This window comes from Chelmon rostratus, chromosome 8 (genome assembly GCF_017976325.1).
Source record: "Chelmon rostratus isolate fCheRos1 chromosome 8, fCheRos1.pri, whole genome shotgun sequence".
NCBI classification, from domain to species: domain Eukaryota; kingdom Metazoa; phylum Chordata; class Actinopteri; order Chaetodontiformes; family Chaetodontidae; genus Chelmon; species Chelmon rostratus.
In genome coordinates this window covers 10,868,144-10,890,371 of record NC_055665.1, presented here as the reverse complement: position 1 = coordinate 10,890,371, position 22,228 = coordinate 10,868,144, and the positions used below count along the sequence as shown (strand labels likewise).

The following is a 22,228-nucleotide window of genomic DNA, read 5'->3' as shown; positions in this document are numbered from 1 at the left end:
CCACCCCCTCAGATTTATTTTGTGACTCAAGTGTGGAAGCTAAGCTATCAAACTGTATATGAAGTAAATCTCGACCAGCTACAATATATTGGTACAACAGTAGCAGGAGCCATTCTGCTGCAGGACAAGTACTTTTACGCTGATACTTGATAGCTGATGACACTACTGCATGACCACCACTGACTGTGACTATATACCACTACTACCACCACTTTTTTTTTTTTGGGTCTGATTTTTTTGGGACTGATGCTTAAATTGACCTTCAGATTCCATTAATTCTAGGAAATCTAATTAAAAATACTCAGATATGATAAAACAAATCCAAACATGACATGAAATCAGAACCGTAATCGTCACTATCTATAAGATCTATAAGATGTTGTCAACACATGTTAACTGCACTGAGAAACAGTTCTTTGATTTGTTCTTCGTCAGATCTTACAGTTTGCACGGAAAGTGATGAGGCTTTGATGAAGAAATGTTACTCAGAATACGGACGGGTTGTGTGCGAGAGCTGAACGTGTAAACAGGACTGCGGCAGAATGGTAGAGATCAGTGGGCGGAGGAGACAGGAAGATGTAACCAGGTAAGGAAACAGTGACACAGAGGATGGGTAGAGTGAGTGAGAGGACAGAGAGAAAGAAAGAAGGAGTCACACCTTGAGGAAGTTAACCAAACAACAGAAGGAGAACAAATACGCATAATTTTGAAGGTAAAAATTTATGTTTTTCCTGTTAAACTGCGATTGTATTTTAACGGCACACCATATTTATGATATGAGGAATTTTGCTGGTGCACTACAGAACATGCCCTGCCTTTTACTGCGGTGTTTTTAGCTGATATCTGCCATTTGTTTGAGTAGGTTCTCACTGTTTCTCCACAGGATGGGACTGGTGCAATGTTTTGTGATTGTCTTGATGTTATCTGCACACTTGGTGCTCACCTTGCCGCAGGTAACAAAGTCCTTCATTTTCAGTTTATGTATCTCAATGATTTTATGATCTTACAGAAAAATCTAACGTGGCCTTTCCAGTATAAGATATGACTCAAAGTGTCACACTATGTATGAACAAGTCAGTCAGGACTTTGCTGTAACATAGTGGTTTGTGTGTAATTGTATAAATGTGTTAATAGACAGGGCTGACCCGCGTTTACACTATGGGTGGCAGAACGTGTAAAATGTGCCCTGCAGGTAAGAAAATCACAAGTTTCTTCTATTTCTGTATCTGCTTTTCTGTCTGTTCCTCGTTTAGCTTTGACTCACTGTTTTTAATGGATGAATCAGCAGTGGTTTATATTTGGACATTACTATGAAGCACTATGAACCGTATGTCTCTATCTCTCTGTGTGCCTGTTTTTTTTTTTGTTTTTTTTTTTGCAAGTCTGCCATTGCCTTTATGAAACATGACGCACGCTGCACACTGAGTTTATGCTGTACGACCACATCCTTCATTAATATGCACTTTGGGCCGGCAGCGCCTGTCTGCTCTCCTTGTCATCCGGTTGTTCTCATTTGTTGCTCTTTGTGCTGTCAGGTGAGTTTCAGAAGTCTTGTACAGAGTGTGAGCCCTGTCCTCCTGGAAGATACACTACTGAGTGGAACCGAGAAGACAGCTGCCATTTCTGCTACGGAGACTGCAGACCAGGTAAAGAAACTATGAGTCATTTCTACCAAGTTAACTGTTTCATCAAACCCGTCAGGCCTCTGATGACAGCAGTGACCTTTGGGTTTCTATAATAAACTGAAAATCTATCAATCTCATTCTCTTTGCATTTCTGGAAATGACATTTTTCTGATTAAAATCCCTAAAATCATCTCTACTTTCCGCTGTCTAAGATTACCATCTGAAGGTGGTTCAGAACTGCACCAGCAAGTCCGATGTGAAGTGCATCTGTGAGCCGGGTTATAGATGCACTGAGATGGTCTCCTTGTCAGAAAACTGCAAATACTGTGCAAAGATCCAGGAAACAACCACAACTGGTAAATACAGAGCAACGCAGACTTTCAGTTCAGTCGGATCAGACAGGCCTCAACCAGCAGGGGGCCTCATGATAAAACAAATATACTAATGAATTTTTCAATGACTGTAAGAGAATGACCAATAATGACTCCAAAGCTACACATGTATTAAAAACTAATTGTACTCATTTTAATAAAAGGTCTTGTGCACATCTTAAACATCGGTGATAAGAAATATTGAAATATTCCAAATCCACAAATAGATGTAGACAACAAAATGCAAAGTTGTTTACCTACCATCCCCCCTCTCCATCCCCTCGTATCAGATAGAGTGCAGCAGCAGAGGGCTTGTTGAGTGGGATATGTTAGTCTCTTCTGTCTGACTGACTGATCCTTTACCTGACTGAGGTTTGTGTATGTTAGAATCTAAGGCGGCGACCATGGTTCTGATATATCAATAGCCAAACTGAGCTGTGTATTGATAAATCAATGGCGCTGTCCGTGGTTCTGAAGCAGCCGACAGATTTGTAATTGCGATTTTTTTGTCTCAGTCCCGCCCTTCTGTCTGTTTTGTCTTGGATCTGTAATATGCTGTAAACTACAGTATATACTATAAATACTCAATTAAATGGCTTTATTGTAGCCTATATACTCTGTAGAGTTGTGTCACCTTCATGATCAAAGTGTCAAGTTGCAATGTGCAGTCACGGAAGAGCGAGAGGATATTAGAGACACACTGCTGCCTATAGTATTCCTATAGTATTTCTATGATCATTCTGTAATGTCTGTGCTGCTGAAAATACACCCCGAGAACAAACCACCTCTGTAACAAAATATTTTAAGGGAGAGGTGACCACAGATATAGCTGTTACCATAGGGTTAGGGTTACCGCCATGCCCCCTGTTAAAAATTAACAAAGCGCCTACTTGATATAGATATATGAAATATGAAACAGATGAAATGAAGATTATGTTTTCAGTTGAGTTGGAGGGTTTCATGCAGGTTGAGAATCGCCTCTAAAATGTTCCCCTTTCCTCTGAAATGCAGTGATGTGGAACTACAAGTAAATGGAACTCCTCAACTGCCAGAACCCAAAACAGAGGATGATGATGAGGAATAATGTTCCAAAGATTAATGTTGAGATGTGTGACTTGACCTCTCAGCAGCACAAAAAATGTATTAAACTGCACAGATTTCCTCTGCCTCATACTCTATGTGGTACTTTCACTTGTTCTGCTAGTTTTGGTGAAGCACATTTTACATGTTAACGCTCAGATTCCTCCTAGTTGTTTCAATTACACTGGCATTTCTACAAAAAGTGCTCCCTGTCAAACATCTGTATATATCTGTGCTATGTGCTGCATTTAGGCTGCTGCTCAGTGGGATTTTGTTGGGTCCTGTGTTTGTCCTTTGAAATCTACAACCAAACCTGTGATGCTTTTGTTCTCCAGAGGCAGCAACCGTTATCTCAGGCAGAGATAAACACCCGCCTTCCTCAACTTCCTCAGGACATAGCAGCACTCCTGCCAAACCCTGCCGATTTCCCAAGTGAGTCATGGATTTCCCAAGATACAGTACATAATAAATACTACAGAGAGTGGAGTTCTAAAACGACGTTACAGATACTGTGATATATACTGTCCTGGTTTATGGAGTCACAGATTTGAGACAGGCCTACTTGATATATTCAACTCTTCACCCTTATCTCACACAGCTGTGGCCCTCAGTCAGTCCCTGTGGCAGGAAATGGCACACATCTCAAAACAGGTGAGCGTTCATGACAAAAAGTGTGAAAATGTGAGCATGAGTGTGAATGTTTTACTGTGTCGAGGCACAAGGGCCAAGTATTTGCCATGCTAGCTGCATGGCGCTAACGCCGGCCATTGCAGATTGAATTATCTCAACAGATATTATTTAAATTGATGTGAAAGTTTTTACAGACATTCATGATCCCTGGAGGATGAATCCTACTGACTCAGGTGATCCCCTGACTTTTCCTCTAGTGCCACCAGCAGATTGGCGTTTTTGGCATTTAGTAAAATATCCAGACAACTATTGCATGGCTTTCCTTGGAATTTGGTGCAGATATGCAGATAACTTTTCCTGTAATTCCACCAGCAGGTCAAAGGCTTTACTTATCTCAACATCTACATCTGTTTGTACAAACATTAATGGTTTTCAGAGGATGAATCCTACTGACTTTGGTGATCCTCTGACTTTACCTCTGGTGCCACCAGGAGATTCACATGAGATGGATTGCCATGAAATTTGGTTGAGATATTCATAATCTGCTCAGGATGACTTGTAAGAACTAGTGATCCCTTCATTTTGTCTCTCGCACCGTCATCATTTCAGAATTCTACTTTGGGTTTATGATCAAATATCAGCAGAATGAAATAATTACCCATCAGCCTCAGCTGTGCTTTGTGAGTGGTGACAATTAGCAAATGTTAACAAGCTAGAATGCTGACCTGTGTTTGCACAGGTTAGTATGGTAACACTTAGCTACAGCATGCCTGCAGTCTCTCAGTCTTGTTTCCTTTTCTCAGACAAGGTGAGCGGTCAGCTTGCAGCCATCTTGTGTCCAGTGGTTGCCATGGGTTGCGTGGCCCTTGTGATCCTGTTCTTCATTTGTCGCCCCAGAAATGAGTCATGTTTCAAACAAGGTAAGATGGTGTTTGCACCCAGGACAGGTTCAGTTTCTGGTGTCTCACTTCAATCAATTGAACCCATGAGCTTTATGATCACATCACTTCTGTGAAACAATAAACTGTTTGCTGACGGTCATTAGAAATGACTGTGATTAGAAATGTGTCACTAGCTTTGCAGATATGTTACAGTTGCTGTGTAAACCATATACATGTTGATTCATCACTGGTTGACATGTGTGAAGGAACTGACTTTTTAATAAATTTACTGGTCTACTGTTTTCCAGCTCTTGCATTGCTGGTATGCAGTGAGGTAGGTATTTCCAAGCGTCATCATGTATCTACATAAATGACATCATTTCTCTTTTATTTGGCCCACTCTGAAGGATTTGTTCTTCTTCAGGGAGGTAGAGATGCTTCGCACAAGTCGAAGGAGCCAACTCATCAGTTCCCCAGAGACTCATTCAGTTCAAAGCAGCAGCCATCATCCCTTTCAGCAGCCAATCTGGGTACTGATGAGTGAAATACTTAACTCACTTTGTGAGGTCATAAAGAAAATCAAAAATGCAAGAGATGCAGCTGTGTTACTGTTATGAGTTGAATTGTACATAGTTGTCTCACTCTATGTTAATGCGCTGCTACGAGTCAGTTAAAACATTCCTTTAAGTGTACTTCTTGTTTGTTTCTGTCTCCATAGGTCCAGTCCATGTTCACAATCCGGGGACGGTCATCTTTAGCTTGCTTAGTCAGTTTACTGGCCAAGTTGGTCCAACAATTGAAGGTGGGAAGGCGGCTGAGAAAGTGAGCGGTGAAGACGAAGATGAGAGAGACTGCCCTGTGTTTCATCCCGCATCTTCTCCCAGCATTCATTTCTCAGAGGAGGAGAGGAACAGCGAGATCGACAGCATTTTCTTTCCCTCCCAGGAGCAGGGGAAGGACTGCCACGTGTCCAAAGAGGAGGCGCTATGATGCAACGTAAAAATCTCAGAAGATTTGTGACGGTGGTCATGATGGTGTCCAGACTGATCCGAAAAACATTCTTTTAAAAGGAAGGAACCGTAACACTGAAACCACAGATGAGTGTGGAGCAGATTTTACTTCCGCTGGCAAACTGTGAATCACAGTGTTGTACATAGATAATTTTATCTGCAGGTTCTGGGAAAACTTGGTGATCGGTGCACACCAGAAACTTTACTAAGACCAGCTGGAAGGTGATCTCCTTTTTAAGTTATAATTTAAAAGGCCATGTAAATACTCTTTAATAAGCTCTGTCAGCTCTCTCTAAACTGTTGGACCTCAATGTTTAATGTTTTGCATCAATTAGACATTTTTATCACAATAAAATTTTATTTATAGTTAAAAAAGGACGAAGTAGAAAAGCATCAAGCATCAAGTTAAAAACATTCACATATATGTATAATCCGATTGTGGAATTGCAGAAAGTGTATTTCTATATACACATATTCATGTAAAGACATGAAATATCTTTTACTTTTGTGTACCATAGTACATACGACTGTTAAACAACATCCCTGCAGAATTTGTAACTCATGCATAGCCGCCAGTGTCACACTCTGTGATTTCAGTGTCTTTCAGATGCTCTGAATCCCATAATCTCTGTGTTTTTATATACTTATATTACTTTAACATATGTCAAATAGTCATATTTCCTCTCAGGAAGCAGTATCAGTCTTAAAACAATGTTTCCATTCCTCAGTGTGGACCGAGCCACATTTGCCTCCATTTGTCATGAATGTCCAAAGCAACGTGAAACGTTTTGCACGTGTTACTAAATGGTCGTCTGTAAATTTTTTGCTAGTCCAAGTTCAGGATCTATTTTGAGGTTGGTCACATTTCCTGCTTCCTGGACAGGCTTGGATACTTCTTCATCTTCGGAGCAGGGTGGCACTGGTGCACATGTTTCAGTCAAAAGGTAGCCTGAGCAACAAAAGAATAGGAGAAATTTTTAATTACATTTAAATCACTTTACACTTTAGATAATCAACAACAAAAAACAAAACAAAGCATGAACTTATGCACATTCTAAAATGCTAAACGTACAATGCTCAGTGTACCTCCTGACACTGTATATTGCTGCAGGGTTATCTGCTTCATAATAATAATCTACTAACCGTGCTTGGATTTGATCCAGCGCAGAAAGGGACTGATTTTTGTTCCAACAAAGAATGCAATTACTGCAGACAGGAGGCCAATTATTAACCAGATTGTATCTGCAAGAATGTGTAAGAGAGACATTTTTTAAATATTTTGATGAACATCCACTGGAGAAAGAGGTAAAGTAGTTGCTTGTTCCAGGCAGAACCAGTACCTTTACCTCTGAGTGATTTATGGGGTCTCCCGAGTGTGGTGAGGGTGCTAGATTTCAAGGCTGGAAGGAAGAGATTAAAAAAATGTATCAGCTCAATGCAGACGTATTTAATAGTTCAATGGAATATAAAACTACTCATGGTTCAGATTAGTCAGTGAACTCAGTCTGAGGTCTCTTATTTTGAACACTGTGGTCAGGAAGTCTGGATTCCTAATCATGTAATGTGATTTATAATTAACTTGTGTCACCTTGTGTGTATAACCTGAGTCCATGGATACTGCAGAGTAAATGAACAATTGCTAACTGAGATGCAAAGAAAGATTTATTTGCATTATTTTTAATAATTACATCAGGTAAACCGTTTAAGGTTCCTGGGAATTAGCGTCACAGATATGCTGTCATGGGCATCACACATCTCCACCCTGGTAAAGAAAGCTTGGAAACAGCTGTATTTCTTAAGGAAACTTAACAAGGTCAAATTCCTGTGCCAAATTCTTGCTAACTTTTACAGAGGAGCAACAGAAAGCATCCTGACATCCTGAGATGTGCATGGCCCAGGACAGGAAGGCTCTGCAGTGGGTAATAAAAATACAATACAAGACACCAACCACTCCAGCCACAGTCTGTCACCCTGCTGCCCTCTGACAAGCGATACAGAAGTATCTGCTGCTGTACCATCAGACTACAGAGTGCTTCTTTTCTCAGGCTGAGAGACCCCTCAATTCATCCTACATGAAAAAAATATTTTTATGACTCATTCCTCATTCAGTCATTTCTATAATTTTTGTTTTGTGAGTAGCATAAAGGGACCACAATAGTAGTATTTGTTGTAAAATGCTAAATAAATAAACCGTGTACGTTGAAACAAACTATCTCACTTGAACTTGGCAACCATTCCGGAATGCTGTACACTGTGTTGCTATGGATACAATACTCTCTGTCATACTACAACATGCGACAAACAGGGACGTAGCTGGCAATTCGGAGCCCCTTAAAAGAACAAAGATCCCCTTTTTATACAGTGCTGTATTGTTGCAAGTGGTATAAACATAAGAAATTTGACTAATCGTTGTCATTTCACTATATGCTGATAGATCAGCAACTGAAAAGAAAATGTATTGTGAAAATCTGGAGGGACACTGGGGAATATTTCAAGGCAAAAAAACATATTTGATAACCCATTAGTCCTTTTAAACGACAGCTAATGTTAGCATTTAACCTCTTCCGAGCTAACATTACTGTTTGATGGTTTTATACAATACGATAGAAACTACTATGAAATGGTAAAGTTAGCTCTGAAGTGGCTAATGATATATGGGTTATCAATAGGTTTATCTTGAAATATGGCCTCCGGATTTGCACTATCCATTGTCTTTTCAGTTGCTGATCATTCGGGAAGTGGTGGAATGATTAATGATTTGTCAGATTCTCTATGTTTCTATGACTTGCAACCTGAAACACAGCAGCACAACATTATCCTTTTTATAACACCATTTGAGCTTCCCACCCTCAGCATGATGACAGGGAAAAACAGCTGTAGTGGGAATGTGTTGTATTACACTGACAGCTGAATCTACTGTCCTTTAAAGCAGCACTAAGAAGCACAACACTGACATATCATCGCCTCATAAGTTATCAGTTGCCTATTTATACACCCAGCAGACACAAAGCAACACTAGCATTCATTTGGAGTTATTTTGTCATGTTTCTCACTCTCCTTTTAGCTCCGTTCTGTTCTCCACCAACAAATCACACAACTGTCTTTTAGCTGCTATTTGCTTCATTATGTTCACCGGCTAGTTTGGAGATGCTAGTCTAGTGCTGGGCAGTAGCACAGAGTGGAGATTTCATTGCAAATAAAAAAAAAACCTGTTGCCTGCTGCTGCTGGAAATGAAGTTGATGAGAATAGAGAGAGTGAACCAAAACAATAAGTTACAGGTTGTAAAACCAAAACCATGAACTGAAAGACATTAAAATGGTCTGTAGCGCTCCGGGAAATTCAGCCGGGTGATAAGTCTCTGTGGGTTTGTCACTACGAGCGAGTGCTTTATCATACAAGTAGTTATTTGAGGCATTGTTAATGTAAAAATATTAGCTAGTGCAGCTTTAAAATAGTCAGTCGATAATCAAGTGTTCGGTCAAGAATTGAGTTCCACTACAGTTGCTGTGCCTCAAACAGCAGCAGGATAAGCTTTCTGCTGCATGAAGAATTCTGGTGATCAGTTGCTGGCTCTCATTTAATTCACAGCACTTAAGAACCACACAAAACAAGTCTTTTAATGAGCAACAGCAGCTAAAAGTCCTGTTTTTTTCTGCTCCTGTGGTGATTGGTTCAACCTGTACACTCTGACGTCACAGCCAAATGTGGTTCCGAGTGCAAAAAACACAATTCTGACCACATCCAACATGCAACAGAAACAATTTATGGTAGCATGGTTACTCCTATGGCAACCTTTCATCCTGGTTTTTAGTTCATTTTCCAGGTGTTTTCCATTGTCTCTGTATTATGTGCCGACTCTCTGGTGTCCCATGTCCACACCCACCCAGAACAAAAAAACTCAACTTGTGCAACATTTTAGAAATATTTGCTGCTATTTCAACAGCTGTGTGTTGAATTTGAATGAATGTGTGGAGTTTCCTACCTGAAGTGGATGGGAGCGTGGGGTTGGTGGTGCTTAGTATCGGCACACACTGTCCGCAGGATTGGTCTTCGCATTCGTAGCCAGCTTTACATTTGCACACAACGTTGTGAGTGCCGTTACAGTGTGACTTATACTCCATGTTTGCTGAAAAAAACAAAAACCAACAGTCGCTATCAAAGATCATAATTCTGAGTACGTCAGCGTGCGTGCGTGTGACGAACACACACATAGGCACAAAGGTCGTCTTTGAATTATGACATGAATCAGAAAATGAAAAATGACTCACAAACTAGACACGGCAGGTAATGATTCTGGTTTTAAGTCATGAGGCAGTTATCACTTTTGATGCCTGTTCTTTGGAGGCAGCTGTTATTTCTCAGTGAAAGCTGTATTTCACTTTGATGAAACGTTTTCTTTCTTACTGGACACATCAACATCCATGCTTCAGTGTGAATTCACAAATTAGCAAAGAGAGAACTACTTATTTGAGCACCCCGGAGGCCTCACAGTCATCACAGAACATGTGGATTAGTAACCAGCCAACAGAGTTTATAGCACTACAATCATATCCAGTTATAATTTTGTGTCATTCATAGTTCAGAGAGAACTTCAGATCTTTGCTCATGAACTGATGTATAAGCATGTGCTTACTGCCTACAGCTTAAACTTACAACCTCAATTACAGAAACATTTTCAGTATGTGATTGCATTATTATTACATCACTATCTTCAGTACGCTTCATGCCTTTACTACAACCCACAGCTTGCCAGTGATGACAGCAAAATGTCTGCACAAGCACAAAGTAAATTGAACATTTATCGCATTTGGCAAAAACTCTGCAGGTGAGGAATAGAATCTAGATTTGACAGAAGGTAGTGTTATTCTTTTGCTTGTCCTCCTCGCTGGGAGGTCACATTTCACAACAGAGCAGTGAATCTGTAGATTTTGGAGTTGGCAAGTTACTCAGTGGTGGGTCTTTATCCCACTCAAGACTTCACTCACACGAAAGACATGAGAAGTCTTCAAACTGCTATTATTCTTAGATTCCTTTATGGATTATCGTAGGATATGCACGTAAATGAGGACGTCAGAAACAAGCGTAAAAGTAGAAGGTTGACTGTGGCGTCAGAGCAGTACCTATAACTGATTACGTCACTTCTCTTCAATCTCTTCATTTGAAGGGATTTGAGAACTGAAAATGTTAAACTGTCAGACAATAGTAGTGTTGAAATCTGTGGCATTTTGTCTCCTTTGTGACTCTACTTGCAATCGTTGCAATCTTGTGAATCGTTAACACCCTGACGAAGATCAAAGAATCAGACCAAATAAACATTAATACTGTTGCAAGAGCAGCTTGTGAAATTTATGTGTGGGTTGAATCATTTCCACCTAAATTAGTTTCCATAGCCGTTAATTGGCATAAAGCCCCTGCATGTGTAGGATAAGAGGTTTTTGACATTTTGAACACCCACCTTCACCAACCCCAATTCTTTTATTTACAGGTTACAGGTTGTTTTTACAGCTGCACTGTAACACTGGATTGCAATATGCTAACACCATTATAATATGTAAAGAAAGCATCTTTGTGCATGTGTAAAAGTCAAACTCTGACAGACAGAGAATCTCAAACTCGCTCTCACTTCTGTGTTTTCTCTCTTCTATGCTTTCCACAGTGACATTTAAAAATAAGCAAAACAGGCTGTTTTTGCTCACCTGTAGCAGGGCAGAGACCTGAGTAATAACATAGGACATGACATTTATGTCTGCTGCTCTTTCCGATGTTTACCACCTTTCTGTGTTTTTCTATTTTTCCACTGACATGGCGATGGTCTACTTTTTGAACCTCCTTCTGTCTTTGCCACTATTGGTGGGCTGCTCATACCGCTGTCACCCTTACCATGAAAACACAAACTTCTGCGGCAGAATCCCACCATAATAACCCGTGAGCCCGTTCACAGAGGTTTCACAGACCCCTCCCCTCCTAATCTCTCTCTGACTGTATCCCACCATGACACACAGAACGGGAAACCCCCCTTTCATATGTGAACTCAGGTTTGTATGGGCAAACTTCTCTGAACTTGTGATCTACAGACAGAGTTGAGTAACAGCTACCAGGCATGTCTTCTTGAAGGTTTTGTCTGGTAACTGGACAATGTTGGTGGTCAGGACAAGAGAGAAATGATGAATCACTCACATATCTCACTCAAAAGACAGAAGCGCAGACATCACAGATGACACACAAAAAAATGTGTCACTGGGGGGCTGAAAGGAACGGTGTTTTTATAGTATAGTGTTTAATCACAGATATGACCACATGCCACCTACTGCTCGGTGTTTCTAGGTTTCAGCTCTATTTTTTAAAGATTTTAACATTTCTAGCTTTCTTCTTCAACCTGCATGTCTGATAATGATACAGTCTAGTGATCATATTTGGGTACTGGTAATGTACAGATGTTAAATATCGATTTTTGCCTGTATAATCTCCTGTATGAGCAAGAATCCACCCCTTTAAAGCATCCTTGAAACTCTGTAAGCAGAGGCTATAGAATTATATGGCATGATAGACTTATAGTATCATATAAAGTACAGCACAGTAATATCATTGTTGCCTCCAGGGCTGTTTCCATTGTAGGTCTAAAAGTAGGGTTACCACATAATTCAGGTGTCACACATACTTAGCACCTCTTACCAGTACGACAAAAGCTGTGAAATTACTCACGTCTATTGCAAGTTCCACAAAATTTGCAGGTCATCTCCACGTTGTAGGTGTCACGGTACTGGTTACGCGGACAAGGATCACACTGAGCCTGACAGTGGTCAAAACGCCGAACCAGATGTCTACCTGGAACACACACACAGTAATTTACAGTTACAGCATGTTTGCATCAAAACTATGAAATCTATCAAGATGAAAACAAGTTATTATACCTGGTGGACACTTGTTACAGCAATACTTGGAATCTTCCACTGGCCAGGCATATTGTGTCTCGTTGCACTCGGAGAGCACAGGAGAGAAGACAGACAGACTGCACAGGAAAGCGAAATAACAGAGTAGCCACATCTGGGAAGAAGAATGCAGAAGAAGAGGAGGATGAGCAGAAAGAGGAGGTGCAGGAAATCAGTGATTTATTCCGTCAAATATATATTCACATACGAACGCCAGCAGACACTGAATGATACAAACACTGCACTAACCTCACAACCGACCGCGAGTGAGATTACAGGAACATTACTGTAGGAAATCACTCGCATTCAACATAACAGGACACTTGTATCAGCAGCTGAGAATGTCTTGCTACAGCCTTAACTTACCATGGATGAGAAGGTGAGGCAAGATGTAACCTGGGACCCTCTGAGTGTGAGACTGAGCAGGGGATCAGAAGTGTGTCAGGGGATTATTCATAAAATGTCAGTGATGACTCATAGTGAGAGCTAACACATCTTACCGCTGTCTGTGAAATCTCTCTGCCCCGCTCTCTCATCCTCTCTCCGTCTCTTTGCTGAGACCCCCTGGTTCTGCACAACAACATGCCCTCCTCCAGCCCCCACATTTTTTTCCAAGGCCACCATCTCTCTCGTTTCATCCAAAATCAGGCTTTTGGCTACAAACAGTCTTGTTTCCGTTTTCTCTCTTTTTCTTGTATCAGCCTCTTACTCCCCTTTTCAGAGCTGAATGGCCAGGCAATCTCAGTAAAAATATCATATACCAAGACGTCCTGTTCTTCTTACGGAAAGCTGTTGGGGAGATAAACACTATTCCTAGAATTGACATTATATTGATGGTGCTGCCTGGTAACATTATGACACACAGGAGTGAGTAATAAAAGGACATTTCTATTAACAATACAAATGCAAAGATAAGACCAAACGTCCTTGTTAAAAAGTGACATTAGTCATCTTATCAAAAAAAAAAACCCAAGATACAAAATGTGCTGTTTAAATGACCTGCCCTCAGATGAACTGACATGCAACATATTGCAAGGTGCAAATATGTTGCATGTGTGTTGCACATTTTCCACGACCAGCTAGTTAACGGTGAATGTGTGTGTGAACTTTATGTGAACATAAAGTGTTTTTTTTTTTTAATCCGGGTATTGTTATTAACAAATGCTTGGCAGTCGTCTCGCCTAGCTGTCACGCCACCACTATCCCCTCCTCCTCCTGATATACATGTACCGGTAATCTGAACTACATCACTTTGGTACCTATTGTTGAAACATTCATATGACACATATGAAATGTACAAATTTAACACATCTGCGGTTTGCAGAAACTTCCAATGCCAACATTGTATTCTGCCGACTGGGCTGCTTTTAAAAAAATCGGAACGGTCTCCTCCTCAGCCACATCCTCATCTTGACCTGAATGGTGGCAGGATCTCTAAGGGTTTTCTTCAGCTCATCCTCCATTCAGCTGTCATGTGCTCTGCTCAACACCCCTGTCATTTTTCACTGAAACCAGCCGACAACACGTGACCTCCTGTCAACTGCGAAACCGGGCCTAAGGGTGACGAAGCAGCCTCAGAAAGGGGCTGCCTTGGATGCTTGGTGTGGCTCTCGCGGGCAGCACCAGTCAAACAGAGTACAGAGATGACTGAAAGAGATGACTGAGCACCAAAATCACTCTGAGCTGACTGAGAGCAAACCTGGTCATGCTTATCCTGTGGTTTCAGTATTAGGCTGCTTAACTTTAAGGATTCGGATGCTTGATTAGAACTTCAGAGGAATCTTTGCCAGGAACATGTTGACCGTGTTGTGTTACTTAGATACTTAACAAAAGCTATTTTTTGCTTGGCGTGACATAAAGTCTACACGCAGACTCAGAGCGGGCCTCAAACATGAATCTCACCGGGGGGAGTGTTTGCACGCGGGTGTACGAGAAGACACTAAAAGTGTCTGTATGCCACATGAGGCGGTGCAGGCAGTCGACAGTTTGTGTGTGCGTGACACAGACAGTCAGAGGAGGAGGAAGAGCAGAACGACGAAAGGATGTGGTTTTTCTGAGGAAGCACTTGTCTTGCTCTGCTGACTGAGCTCTTTCAGGCACTGTACAAGTGCAGTCACGTGAGACTACACTCTGCTGGCCTGCCGAATAAAGCACCGGCCGACTCCAGCCTATTCTTTTCTTTAATTATGGTGCCAGTAATTACAGTAGAGTTCCACGTTGTCTGCTCTCGCTCTGCACAGAAATATACCTAAATTCAAGTTTTCACTATGAATGCAAAACACTTTATTCCATGCTCTTCATATGTTCAATTTCTGCATTAAATAATAATTAAAAATGCCATGTCTTAAACTGTATTGGTTTTAAGTAAGTTTGTGTAAAGTTGTTTAGACCTATTAATAGCAATGCATACAGACATAATAAATCTATTCATTAAATAGTTTCAGTGACAGTGTCTATCCCTATTTGTTTGTTTATTGCTGTATGAGACAGAAATTAGGATGTGAGATTTAGTCTTGATGGGAAATTCTTTCATATTAGACTAAAGAAATCAGCCTATTTAAAACTGATTGTCGTGGAGAATGTGTGGGCTGCCTGTATTCATGCAGAGATTATCTTCGGACAGGTTCATGGGCGCTCACCTGTCTGCTCATTGCATGGCTCTAAGTGTGTATTTTAGGCCGACAGCTCCCTTCTTGCCAGGACTCTTCATCGCACTTCTGTGAAACGGGCTCGTGACGCGAGCCACTTCCCGTACAGTCCGCCTCCGCGCGTGAGCTCCGCCGAGAGGGGCGCCGGCATCGTGGCTCAGCTTTCAGGAAAATCAGGTTTTATCGAACTAAATGTGCATTAATGTCGATACACGGGGGTGAAGTGAAGAGATAGCCCTCGGTGGGACAGCGGTTGACCAGGTAAGTAAAGGTAACGTACTGGTGCATGTCAGTCTGCGGGAAGAGGAGATTCATATCAGTCCTCGCGCTGTAGTGGGCGTTTTGTGGTGTGTGCCCAAATCGAAACCATCGAGACAAGAAACAAAAACAGTAAAATCTACACTGTAGATTCAGCTGTTAAATATATCAACGTTATCTTTGAATACGTACGGCTGAAGGTCGGGTTTTGAAGGTTTTGAAGTGCCACTTCGGTGAAATCTCAGTTTTTCAGTGCGTCGCGGGGAAGTGCCAAACAAGTGGCGCAGAAATATTTAGGACATATGTCTCGACAGTCCATAAAATAACCGTACATACTCTTTAATGTGTGTTGAATCCCCTGACGTGAAAAGGTTATTTATGGCGGAGGACATTTACCGAGACTTTAAACGAGGCCACAGTATAATGAAAAACTGAGCCAAGAACTTGCCATTAATATCAAATTCCTTACATCTCATTTTAAGTGTAAATTCAGATATAGTATTTGGTATTAAAACCAAAGTAAAATACTGTGCCTATTAGAGTTCTTCGCTCACCTCTGGCTGGGCTTGCAGATAGTTTCGTTTTATCCTCGTATCCTTCTGATAAAAAACACTTCTGAAACTTCAGCCCACTCCCCAGTATGATATAATGGTTGCTCAACTTAATCTGCAGACCTGCCAGCTGTTTTCATTTGGACTCTTTCTAAGAAAGAAAAACTGATTACCCAGATTTATAAGTGGGACATGTGGGTGGATCCAGGTGTGGAGCCACAGGGGCCCCCAGGGGCCCCGGCCTCTAAAAATACCAGCCCCGCTGTGTAGAGTATGGTCCCTGATTTAGAAAAATCCTGTTCCTGCTCACACATGAGCTGGGTTAATTTTAACAGAATATCAAGAAAATCAGCAAAAGAAGATGTGAATGGAAGCTTTTTTTCAATCCACGGCCCTCCTAAAACATTGAGAGCCACTCAAGTCGTTCATTTACTCACCAGAAACAGTGCGTAAATGAATGGATGGATGAAGAGTTGAGAGAAAACTTTGCTGTTGTGGGATCGTTACCTGTAGTGGAGCAGACATTTTAAATATGACCTGGGGGTAACACCGGACTAAAGGTCATGTTGTTACCAAAATCAGAGGAGTTTATCCTCTTCACTTTGGTCATTTTAAGGCTCAGCTTGCCAGGCTCAGCTCTATGTAGTCAGACAGTATACAGTATGTTGCATATTCCCAGAGTACTTCACCACACAAACTGCAAACCTGGGTCAGGCAGTGGTGAATGTGGTTAAGTTAATGGGGCCAGTGATGGAGCCCAAGAAGTTCTTTATGCACCCGACGTGGACATGATGGCTTATTTCTCAATACAACGTCGATAAAGCTTCCTAAGTAAGATGCAGTAACACTCTAATCATTAATGCATTCTGTTTAATAAAAGTATAGCAGTTACTGTAAAATGCTAATATTTAGCATGCTAGCAGGCTAATGTCTCCATGTGAGTACAGCTGAGCCCGATGGGAATTGCTATAACAAGTATCCCGTCATTAACTGTCCTGTGCGACAAACTGTGATCTGTTGGTGGTGCTCGATGAAAGGCGTGTCATGGGCCCATGATCGTTGGTTTGTGTTGTGTGGGACCAAAAGCTTATCGTCTGCCCATCATTCAGCAAAAGATGGAGTCAGTAATATGACTCATGAGACAGTGCGTTATAATACTAATACACTTGCTGTTAGAGGTGTTACACAGCATGTTGTCTTTGCAGGTGTCCTCGGATGGATTGAGTTTTCCTTTAAGATAATGGAGAGAGGTGTCCGCAGAGGAAGATGGAATAAAAAAGCCCATGTCGGCACAATACTGGTCCTTATGGTAAGAATCCTGATGTACTTAACTAAATACTTTGAAGTCGCATGAATACATGGAAAAACTGCCTTTGAGGGAATTAGGTTAGGTTTTTCTTTGTATGTTCATTGTGTATTCTATGTTGCAGTGCATGGTCATCCCCACTTTGACGTTGGTAGAACCGTCGGAGAAGCAGACGTGTCCTCATGGGGACTATCTCACTGAAGAGGGAGTTTGTTGCAACAAATGCTCTCCAGGTGTTGTTTGGCCACATGATGCACATGCTCATCACAGGAAATATCACAGGCTGACGTCTTCTTCTGCTATTACATCTATTGACTCTGTTTACGTGCAATGTTGATACTTTCCAGGTTTTAAGCTTGTTGAAAAGTGCCATGCTGTGGGTCAGAGAAGTAACTGCACACTCTGTCCTGTTGGACAATACACAGACCAGATGAACTTCTCCCCCAACTGCAGGCGCTGTAGACGCTGCAAAAGTAGAGTATCCGCACCTATTTTCCTGAATTGGCCTCACCTTCTTGAGTCGCCGGTGTTGCATCACCTTTTCTCTCCTTTTCCACAGCAACGAAGCATGAGTTAGAGATATCAGCATGTGAAAGATACCAGAACACTATCTGTCGCTGTGAGGAGGGCTATTACAAAAATTCCATCGACTCAGAAACATACGAGTGTCGCAGGTGTCGGCAGTGTGGACCCGATGAAAAGACAAAAAAGCCATGTAAGTCTTAATTTCTGGCAGTGTAATAAATTACACTAGTACTTAGTTTCATCTCTAAAAAACCCTTGTGTGTATTACTGCTGTGGCTTATCAAGTATTCCCTCAATTCAACCTAAATAAATTTATTCTTGTGCACAGGTACACCAGAGAAGAACACTGAGTGTGAATGTAAAGAGAAGTACTACAGAATCAACAACACATGTGAGCCCTGCACAAAGTGAGTATACTAACGTGTATGAGCTTTTGGTACATGCATTGTTCCAGTCCTGCTGTTTGTGCTTTATTTAAAGTTGTTCATGGGGAAGTTGGTTTGTTGAATTGAAACTTGCAGCATACATAGTCACAGAAGAAGAAGTTACAAGACACTTAAACTGGGTCGCTGACATTTAAACATTCTACAAACAATTCCTCATTTGTTAACTGTACTGTGTCATGGGCTTCTGCTTCACCCAGTGTATTCCTGGTTCCCTGAGCGAGGACCTTTAAAACATCTGGACGAAAATGCCATTTGTGATCCTACAGTGAAAATTCATGAATCTTTTCGACTTTCATGTGGAACTGAAATCTTAAAAATCACAAACATAGGCATTGTTGTAAAGAAGTTACATCTGGGCAAGGTTTTCCTGCTTAGACAAAAACAAAGCTGCTCACATAGATACTTGGATTTATTAGTGAAAATATAAACAGGATAGAAAATCAGTGGAGTGGAGCCAGAAAGACTAATTTCAGCAAGAATTGTGTCCACTTATATATACACTTATAATGAAGCTGGTGTTTAGTAGGTGGACAGATACGGATATTATCACAGATGCGGGGGGGGGGGGGGGGGGGGGGTGGCCCAGAGGAACTAACCCCCAACCATCCCATAATCCTTAGCTGCACGCCTGTTCACATAGAGACATTAACATAGACATTAGTAGAGATTGTGACAGATAAAGCATCATAAATATGTACCATTTTCCTGTGCCGTGGTGACTGTGAAACCGCACCTAAAGTGCGAACATGCAGTTTGAACTCGTTCACTGGTGTTAAAAAGAGCGTGACAGCCTTTGTGTTAATTTCTTCCTCTTTATATGTGCTACTTCCTTCATGATGTTGTGAAACGTTCCTCTCTGTTGTCCACAGTTGTACAGCTGAGTGCAAACATCATTGTTCAACACCTTCTAGTCGGAATACAAGAGGTGAGCAGCAGAAAGCCATGCATTTGATTTGCAGAGTCTTCAATATTTTCTTTTGCCTTGATGATTAGATCAATCTGTGAAAGACAAAGTTTGTCAGATTTTTTTTTTTTTTGTATGTCCATCTTCCTGTCTTCACTGTGTGCCCCCTTCTAATCATTATGCAGCTCCTGATCCTACAGAGAGACACATTATTAACATAATTGCTGGAGCTGGAGCTGTTGCTCTGGTGGTGTTGGTGCTGGGGGTTCTTGTCACCTACATGGTCACAAAACGGTCTTTCAATAAGAAGTTGGTGAGCTTGTCCTCCCAGTCATCTGACATCTCTCAGGACTTGTGCAAGGTACTTTGATGTAACAGTCTGTGGTTATGTTTCTCCGCTGTGTGTACGTCTACAGTCAGTAAATTTTGATCTGTCCTTGTCTTACAGCAGGTCCTGATCACCAGTGAGGAGCCTTCAAACAACATCGGTGTCAAGACTGCTCTCCAAAGTCCTGTGAGTGACCAGGAGCAGCCATCCAACCTGCCTGACTGCATCCCCTTGGAAATCAAGTGTGAGTGCATTTTGCGCCGCACATAACTCAGCACATGCTCCTGATCAAAGGTCCAGTGTGTTTTGGCTCAAGCATACAAAAAAACTATTGTACTAAGTCTTATCTCCTCCTCTCAACACAGCCCCTCCTCCCTTCTCAGTCCCTGACTTGATCTACATGGTGCTGGATCTGGTCCCCGTGCTGCAGGTGAAGCAGCTGGTGCGTTCTCTCGGCGTGAAGGATACAGAAATCGAACAGGCGGAGCTGGACTACCGATCCTGCCGGGAGGCTCACTACCAGATGCTGAGGGTGTGGGCTGAGAGAGGGTCACGGGCGGGTGGAGTGCTGCCCTTGTTGCCGGAGTTGTTAGATGAACTGAGAAAGATGCACCTGGGTCGAGCAGCTGAGGAGCTGCAGACAAAGTACGGCATTCAGTAATTCTGCAACACGTGCCAAGTGGAACACAAAGCTTGTGAAACCAAGTATTGTTCTCTTTAGAGACTCCCTAAAAACACCCAAATGAATGCGGTGCTGTCACCAGAGCAGTTTTGTGTCCCAGAGCACTCTATCTTTCATCACTCGCTGACAAGCAGTGTCAAACTACTGAGGACCAACAGCTCTGGGAGGGAGAATCACTGAAAATATGATTTTGCACTGATAAATTCTGCTTAAAATTTGTTAAGAACTTTTAGCAAAGTATATATATTCTTTACAAATCTTACAGATATTTAGGGACAGACTTAGCTTGGCAGGACTGGAAACAGGACAAAACACAAAGTGTTTCATAAGTGCAGGCTGCCAACCACACAGCCGACTACTCTTTACAGACTGTGTGGGCCAAAACGTACAAGAAGCCTAATTCACTACATGTTTACAATCTGGTAGAAGAACATTAAGATACGCAATCATTTAGATCAATGTAAATGATGGAATAGTGGCATTAAAATGTGCCAGAGGCCACCATTTTTATAAAAATTTTCCCTCTGCCCTCTGACCGCACTGGTTGGCTACACCGTATCCTTGTGGAAAGCCCTGCAAAACAGCTGTCCTGGCTCTGCCCCAAAATCCACCTACCAGCACCTTTAAAGCTCACCTATTAACATGTCATATCTTGTTTGTTTAATCTGAGTTTTAAAGGCTCAGTGTGTTGTTTTTTATTGGGGGTTTTATGCTGAAACTATTTCCTGTCTGAGGGCATTGAGCTGGAGAGGTGCAGGTAGATTATTCTCTAAGATGCGCTGTATTATGGGGATATGGGTCAATGTGGGTTGATGTGATCAATATTAGACTGTTTATTGTGTTATCCATTATGCCTACTCATTATGAACCAACTCTATTTCAGTTACTGTCAGTGGTTCATATTGCAAACATACATTTAAACAATGCAAGCTGTATTTTTCAGTTTTGTCATTATGTTGAATGTAGAAGTGTAAATTCAAAGGCTACTCAGTCATAAAGGTGAAAGGAAATGTTGATAGCAGTTCCTGGTTATGCTGTTCAAACATTTATAATCTCTCTGTCTTTTTTTTCATTTTATGGCCACAGTAACAAGCGAGGGGAGTTTATAGTTCCTGCTTAATGCAGACCAGACCCCGTCCACTTTTCACAGGCTTTTCACAGCCACATATGAGCATTATTCATGACTGTTAGCGAAAACAGGACACGCCTTGTCTCAGTATGCCTCAGCCAAACAATTTTATAACATCAGTCTCGGCCTGCAGATTCAGATATGAATCAGTCGCACTCACACTGAGGACGTGTCATTCCAAAGCACTTTTAAACTGTACACAGAACCATTTACCGAGTGGACAATCAATGTCCAATAATTTTTAGCAGCACATTAAAAAAAATTGTGTGTAACATATATATGAACTTTAAATCATCTTTTTTATGTGTGTGTCTGAATTGTTCTACAAATATGTGTGGAGGCTGCAGACAGCTGTCATGAGCCAACTGAGAGTAACTCTTTGTACATTACTGCATTAAACTTGTTATCAAATTTGTAACGCCATTGTTCCTCATATGTGTTTACTGTTAAGCGCTTGTCTCTTCTCATCCTTTTTTCCTTTCCTGTAGCTTTTTTTTTTTTTACTTGTTCACTTCTCTATGACTAATTTTGTCTTGCGTGCGAGCTGTACCATTCCATTTAACTGTGCCATCAAACACCAGATTATTATGGTCGATTTCACATCAGTGCCTCTCTTTCAGTCAGGTAATGAGCAAAAACAACCTACAATTTGCTACAAATTTGGCGTTTAAAACACACAAGACCTCTCTTCCCCTCTTAAAATGATTTCCTCCTGTTTGCTCACGGTGATCAATAAGCCTGACTTACATGAAACAACAATAGATCAAGAAATCAGTCACCGCCTCCGCTCCACTAAACACTTCTAACCGCCACACATTAACCAGTCCTGCGCACTGATTTGTTGGCTGCAGAATCCAGTTGTTCCCGTCGGGCCAGTTGCAGAGGGCAGGGGTACAGGTGAGAGCAGGAGGGGGAGGGACCCAT

The 22,228-nt window shown here is 41.5% G+C and overlaps 3 protein-coding genes across 15 annotated transcripts; 2 read left to right on the top strand and 1 right to left on the bottom strand.

Annotated features, from left to right (window-relative positions):
- The first annotated feature begins 585 nt into the window (after positions 1-585).
- Positions 586-7,803, top strand: si:dkey-260g12.1 (tumor necrosis factor receptor superfamily member 5). 3 transcript variants are annotated; one of them, XM_041942048.1, is made up of 11 exons: positions 586-712; positions 884-953; positions 1,139-1,192; positions 1,536-1,646; positions 1,838-1,981; positions 3,412-3,508; positions 3,675-3,727; positions 4,510-4,626; positions 4,896-4,921; positions 5,012-5,117; positions 5,306-7,803. In XM_041942048.1, the coding sequence occupies exons 2-11, from the start codon at positions 899-901 to the stop codon at positions 5,575-5,577; spliced, it is 1,035 nt and encodes a 344-aa protein (XP_041797982.1). In that variant the 5' UTR covers positions 586-712; positions 884-898; the 3' UTR covers positions 5,578-7,803. The 3 variants fall into 3 exon arrangements, with proteins under 3 accessions (XP_041797982.1, XP_041797980.1, XP_041797981.1); XM_041942046.1 differs by having other exon boundaries at positions 641-712; positions 1,135-1,192; XM_041942047.1 differs by lacking the exon at positions 4,896-4,921 and having other exon boundaries at positions 641-712; positions 1,135-1,192; positions 4,995-5,117.
- cd27 (CD27 molecule) lies at positions 4,855-16,122 on the bottom strand. 10 transcript variants are annotated; one of them, XM_041942099.1, is made up of 9 exons: positions 15,167-16,115; positions 13,028-13,316; positions 12,894-12,945; positions 12,510-12,642; positions 12,301-12,423; positions 9,581-9,724; positions 6,938-6,997; positions 6,741-6,839; positions 4,855-6,546 (listed from the first exon to the last, which is right to left on the bottom strand). In XM_041942099.1, the coding sequence occupies exons 3-9, from the start codon at positions 12,894-12,896 to the stop codon at positions 6,398-6,400; spliced, it is 711 nt and encodes a 236-aa protein (XP_041798033.1). In that variant the 5' UTR covers positions 12,897-12,945; positions 13,028-13,316; positions 15,167-16,115; the 3' UTR covers positions 4,855-6,397. The 10 variants fall into 10 exon arrangements, with proteins under 10 accessions (XP_041798033.1, XP_041798034.1, XP_041798028.1 ...); XM_041942100.1 differs by lacking the exon at positions 13,028-13,316 and having other exon boundaries at positions 15,988-16,122; XM_041942094.1 differs by lacking the exons at positions 12,894-12,945; positions 13,028-13,316 and having other exon boundaries at positions 15,167-15,469; positions 15,626-16,116.
- tnfrsf1a (tumor necrosis factor receptor superfamily, member 1a) lies at positions 15,266-21,727 on the top strand. 2 transcript variants are annotated; one of them, XM_041942029.1, is made up of 10 exons: positions 15,266-15,436; positions 17,190-17,293; positions 17,415-17,523; positions 17,638-17,763; positions 17,850-18,005; positions 18,144-18,222; positions 19,131-19,186; positions 19,351-19,526; positions 19,617-19,737; positions 19,859-21,727. In XM_041942029.1, exons 2-10 carry the CDS (start codon positions 17,225-17,227, stop codon positions 20,152-20,154), a joined length of 1,188 nt encoding a protein of 395 aa, XP_041797963.1. In that variant the 5' UTR covers positions 15,266-15,436; positions 17,190-17,224; the 3' UTR covers positions 20,155-21,727. The 2 variants fall into 2 exon arrangements, with proteins under 2 accessions (XP_041797963.1, XP_041797962.1); XM_041942028.1 differs by having other exon boundaries at positions 15,267-15,436; positions 19,614-19,737.
- The last annotated feature ends 501 nt before the right edge of the window (positions 21,728-22,228 follow it).

What these genes read in the sequence shown, in the direction of transcription:
- si:dkey-260g12.1 (XM_041942046.1), top strand. Translation starts at nt 885, where the DNA reads ATGGGACTGGTGCAATGTTTTGTGATTGTCTTGATGTTATCTGCACAC. An exon ending in AAACCCTGCCGATTTCCCAA is followed by an intron (nt 3,509 to 3,674) that starts GTGAGTCATGGA and finishes TATCTCACACAG; the next exon opens with CTGTGGCCCTCAGTCAGTCC. An exon ending in TGAGTCATGTTTCAAACAAG is followed by an intron (nt 4,627 to 4,895) that starts GTAAGATGGTGT and finishes ACTGTTTTCCAG; the next exon opens with CTCTTGCATTGCTGGTATGC.
- cd27 (XM_041942093.1), bottom strand. An exon ending in TAAATCACTCAGAGGTAAAG is followed by an intron (nt 6,840 to 6,937) that starts GTACTGGTTCTG and finishes ACATTCTTGCAG; the next exon opens with ATACAATCTGGTTAATAATT. An exon ending in CTGGATCAAATCCAAGCACG is followed by an intron (nt 6,547 to 6,740) that starts GTTAGTAGATTA and finishes TTTGTTGCTCAG; the next exon opens with GCTACCTTTTGACTGAAACA.
- tnfrsf1a (XM_041942028.1), top strand. Translation starts at nt 17,225, where the DNA reads ATGGAGAGAGGTGTCCGCAGAGGAAGATGGAATAAAAAAGCCCATGTC. An exon ending in TTCTAGTCGGAATACAAGAG is followed by an intron (nt 19,187 to 19,350) that starts GTGAGCAGCAGA and finishes ATCATTATGCAG; the next exon opens with CTCCTGATCCTACAGAGAGA. An exon ending in TCTCTCAGGACTTGTGCAAG is followed by an intron (nt 19,527 to 19,613) that starts GTACTTTGATGT and finishes CTTGTCTTACAG; the next exon opens with CAGGTCCTGATCACCAGTGA.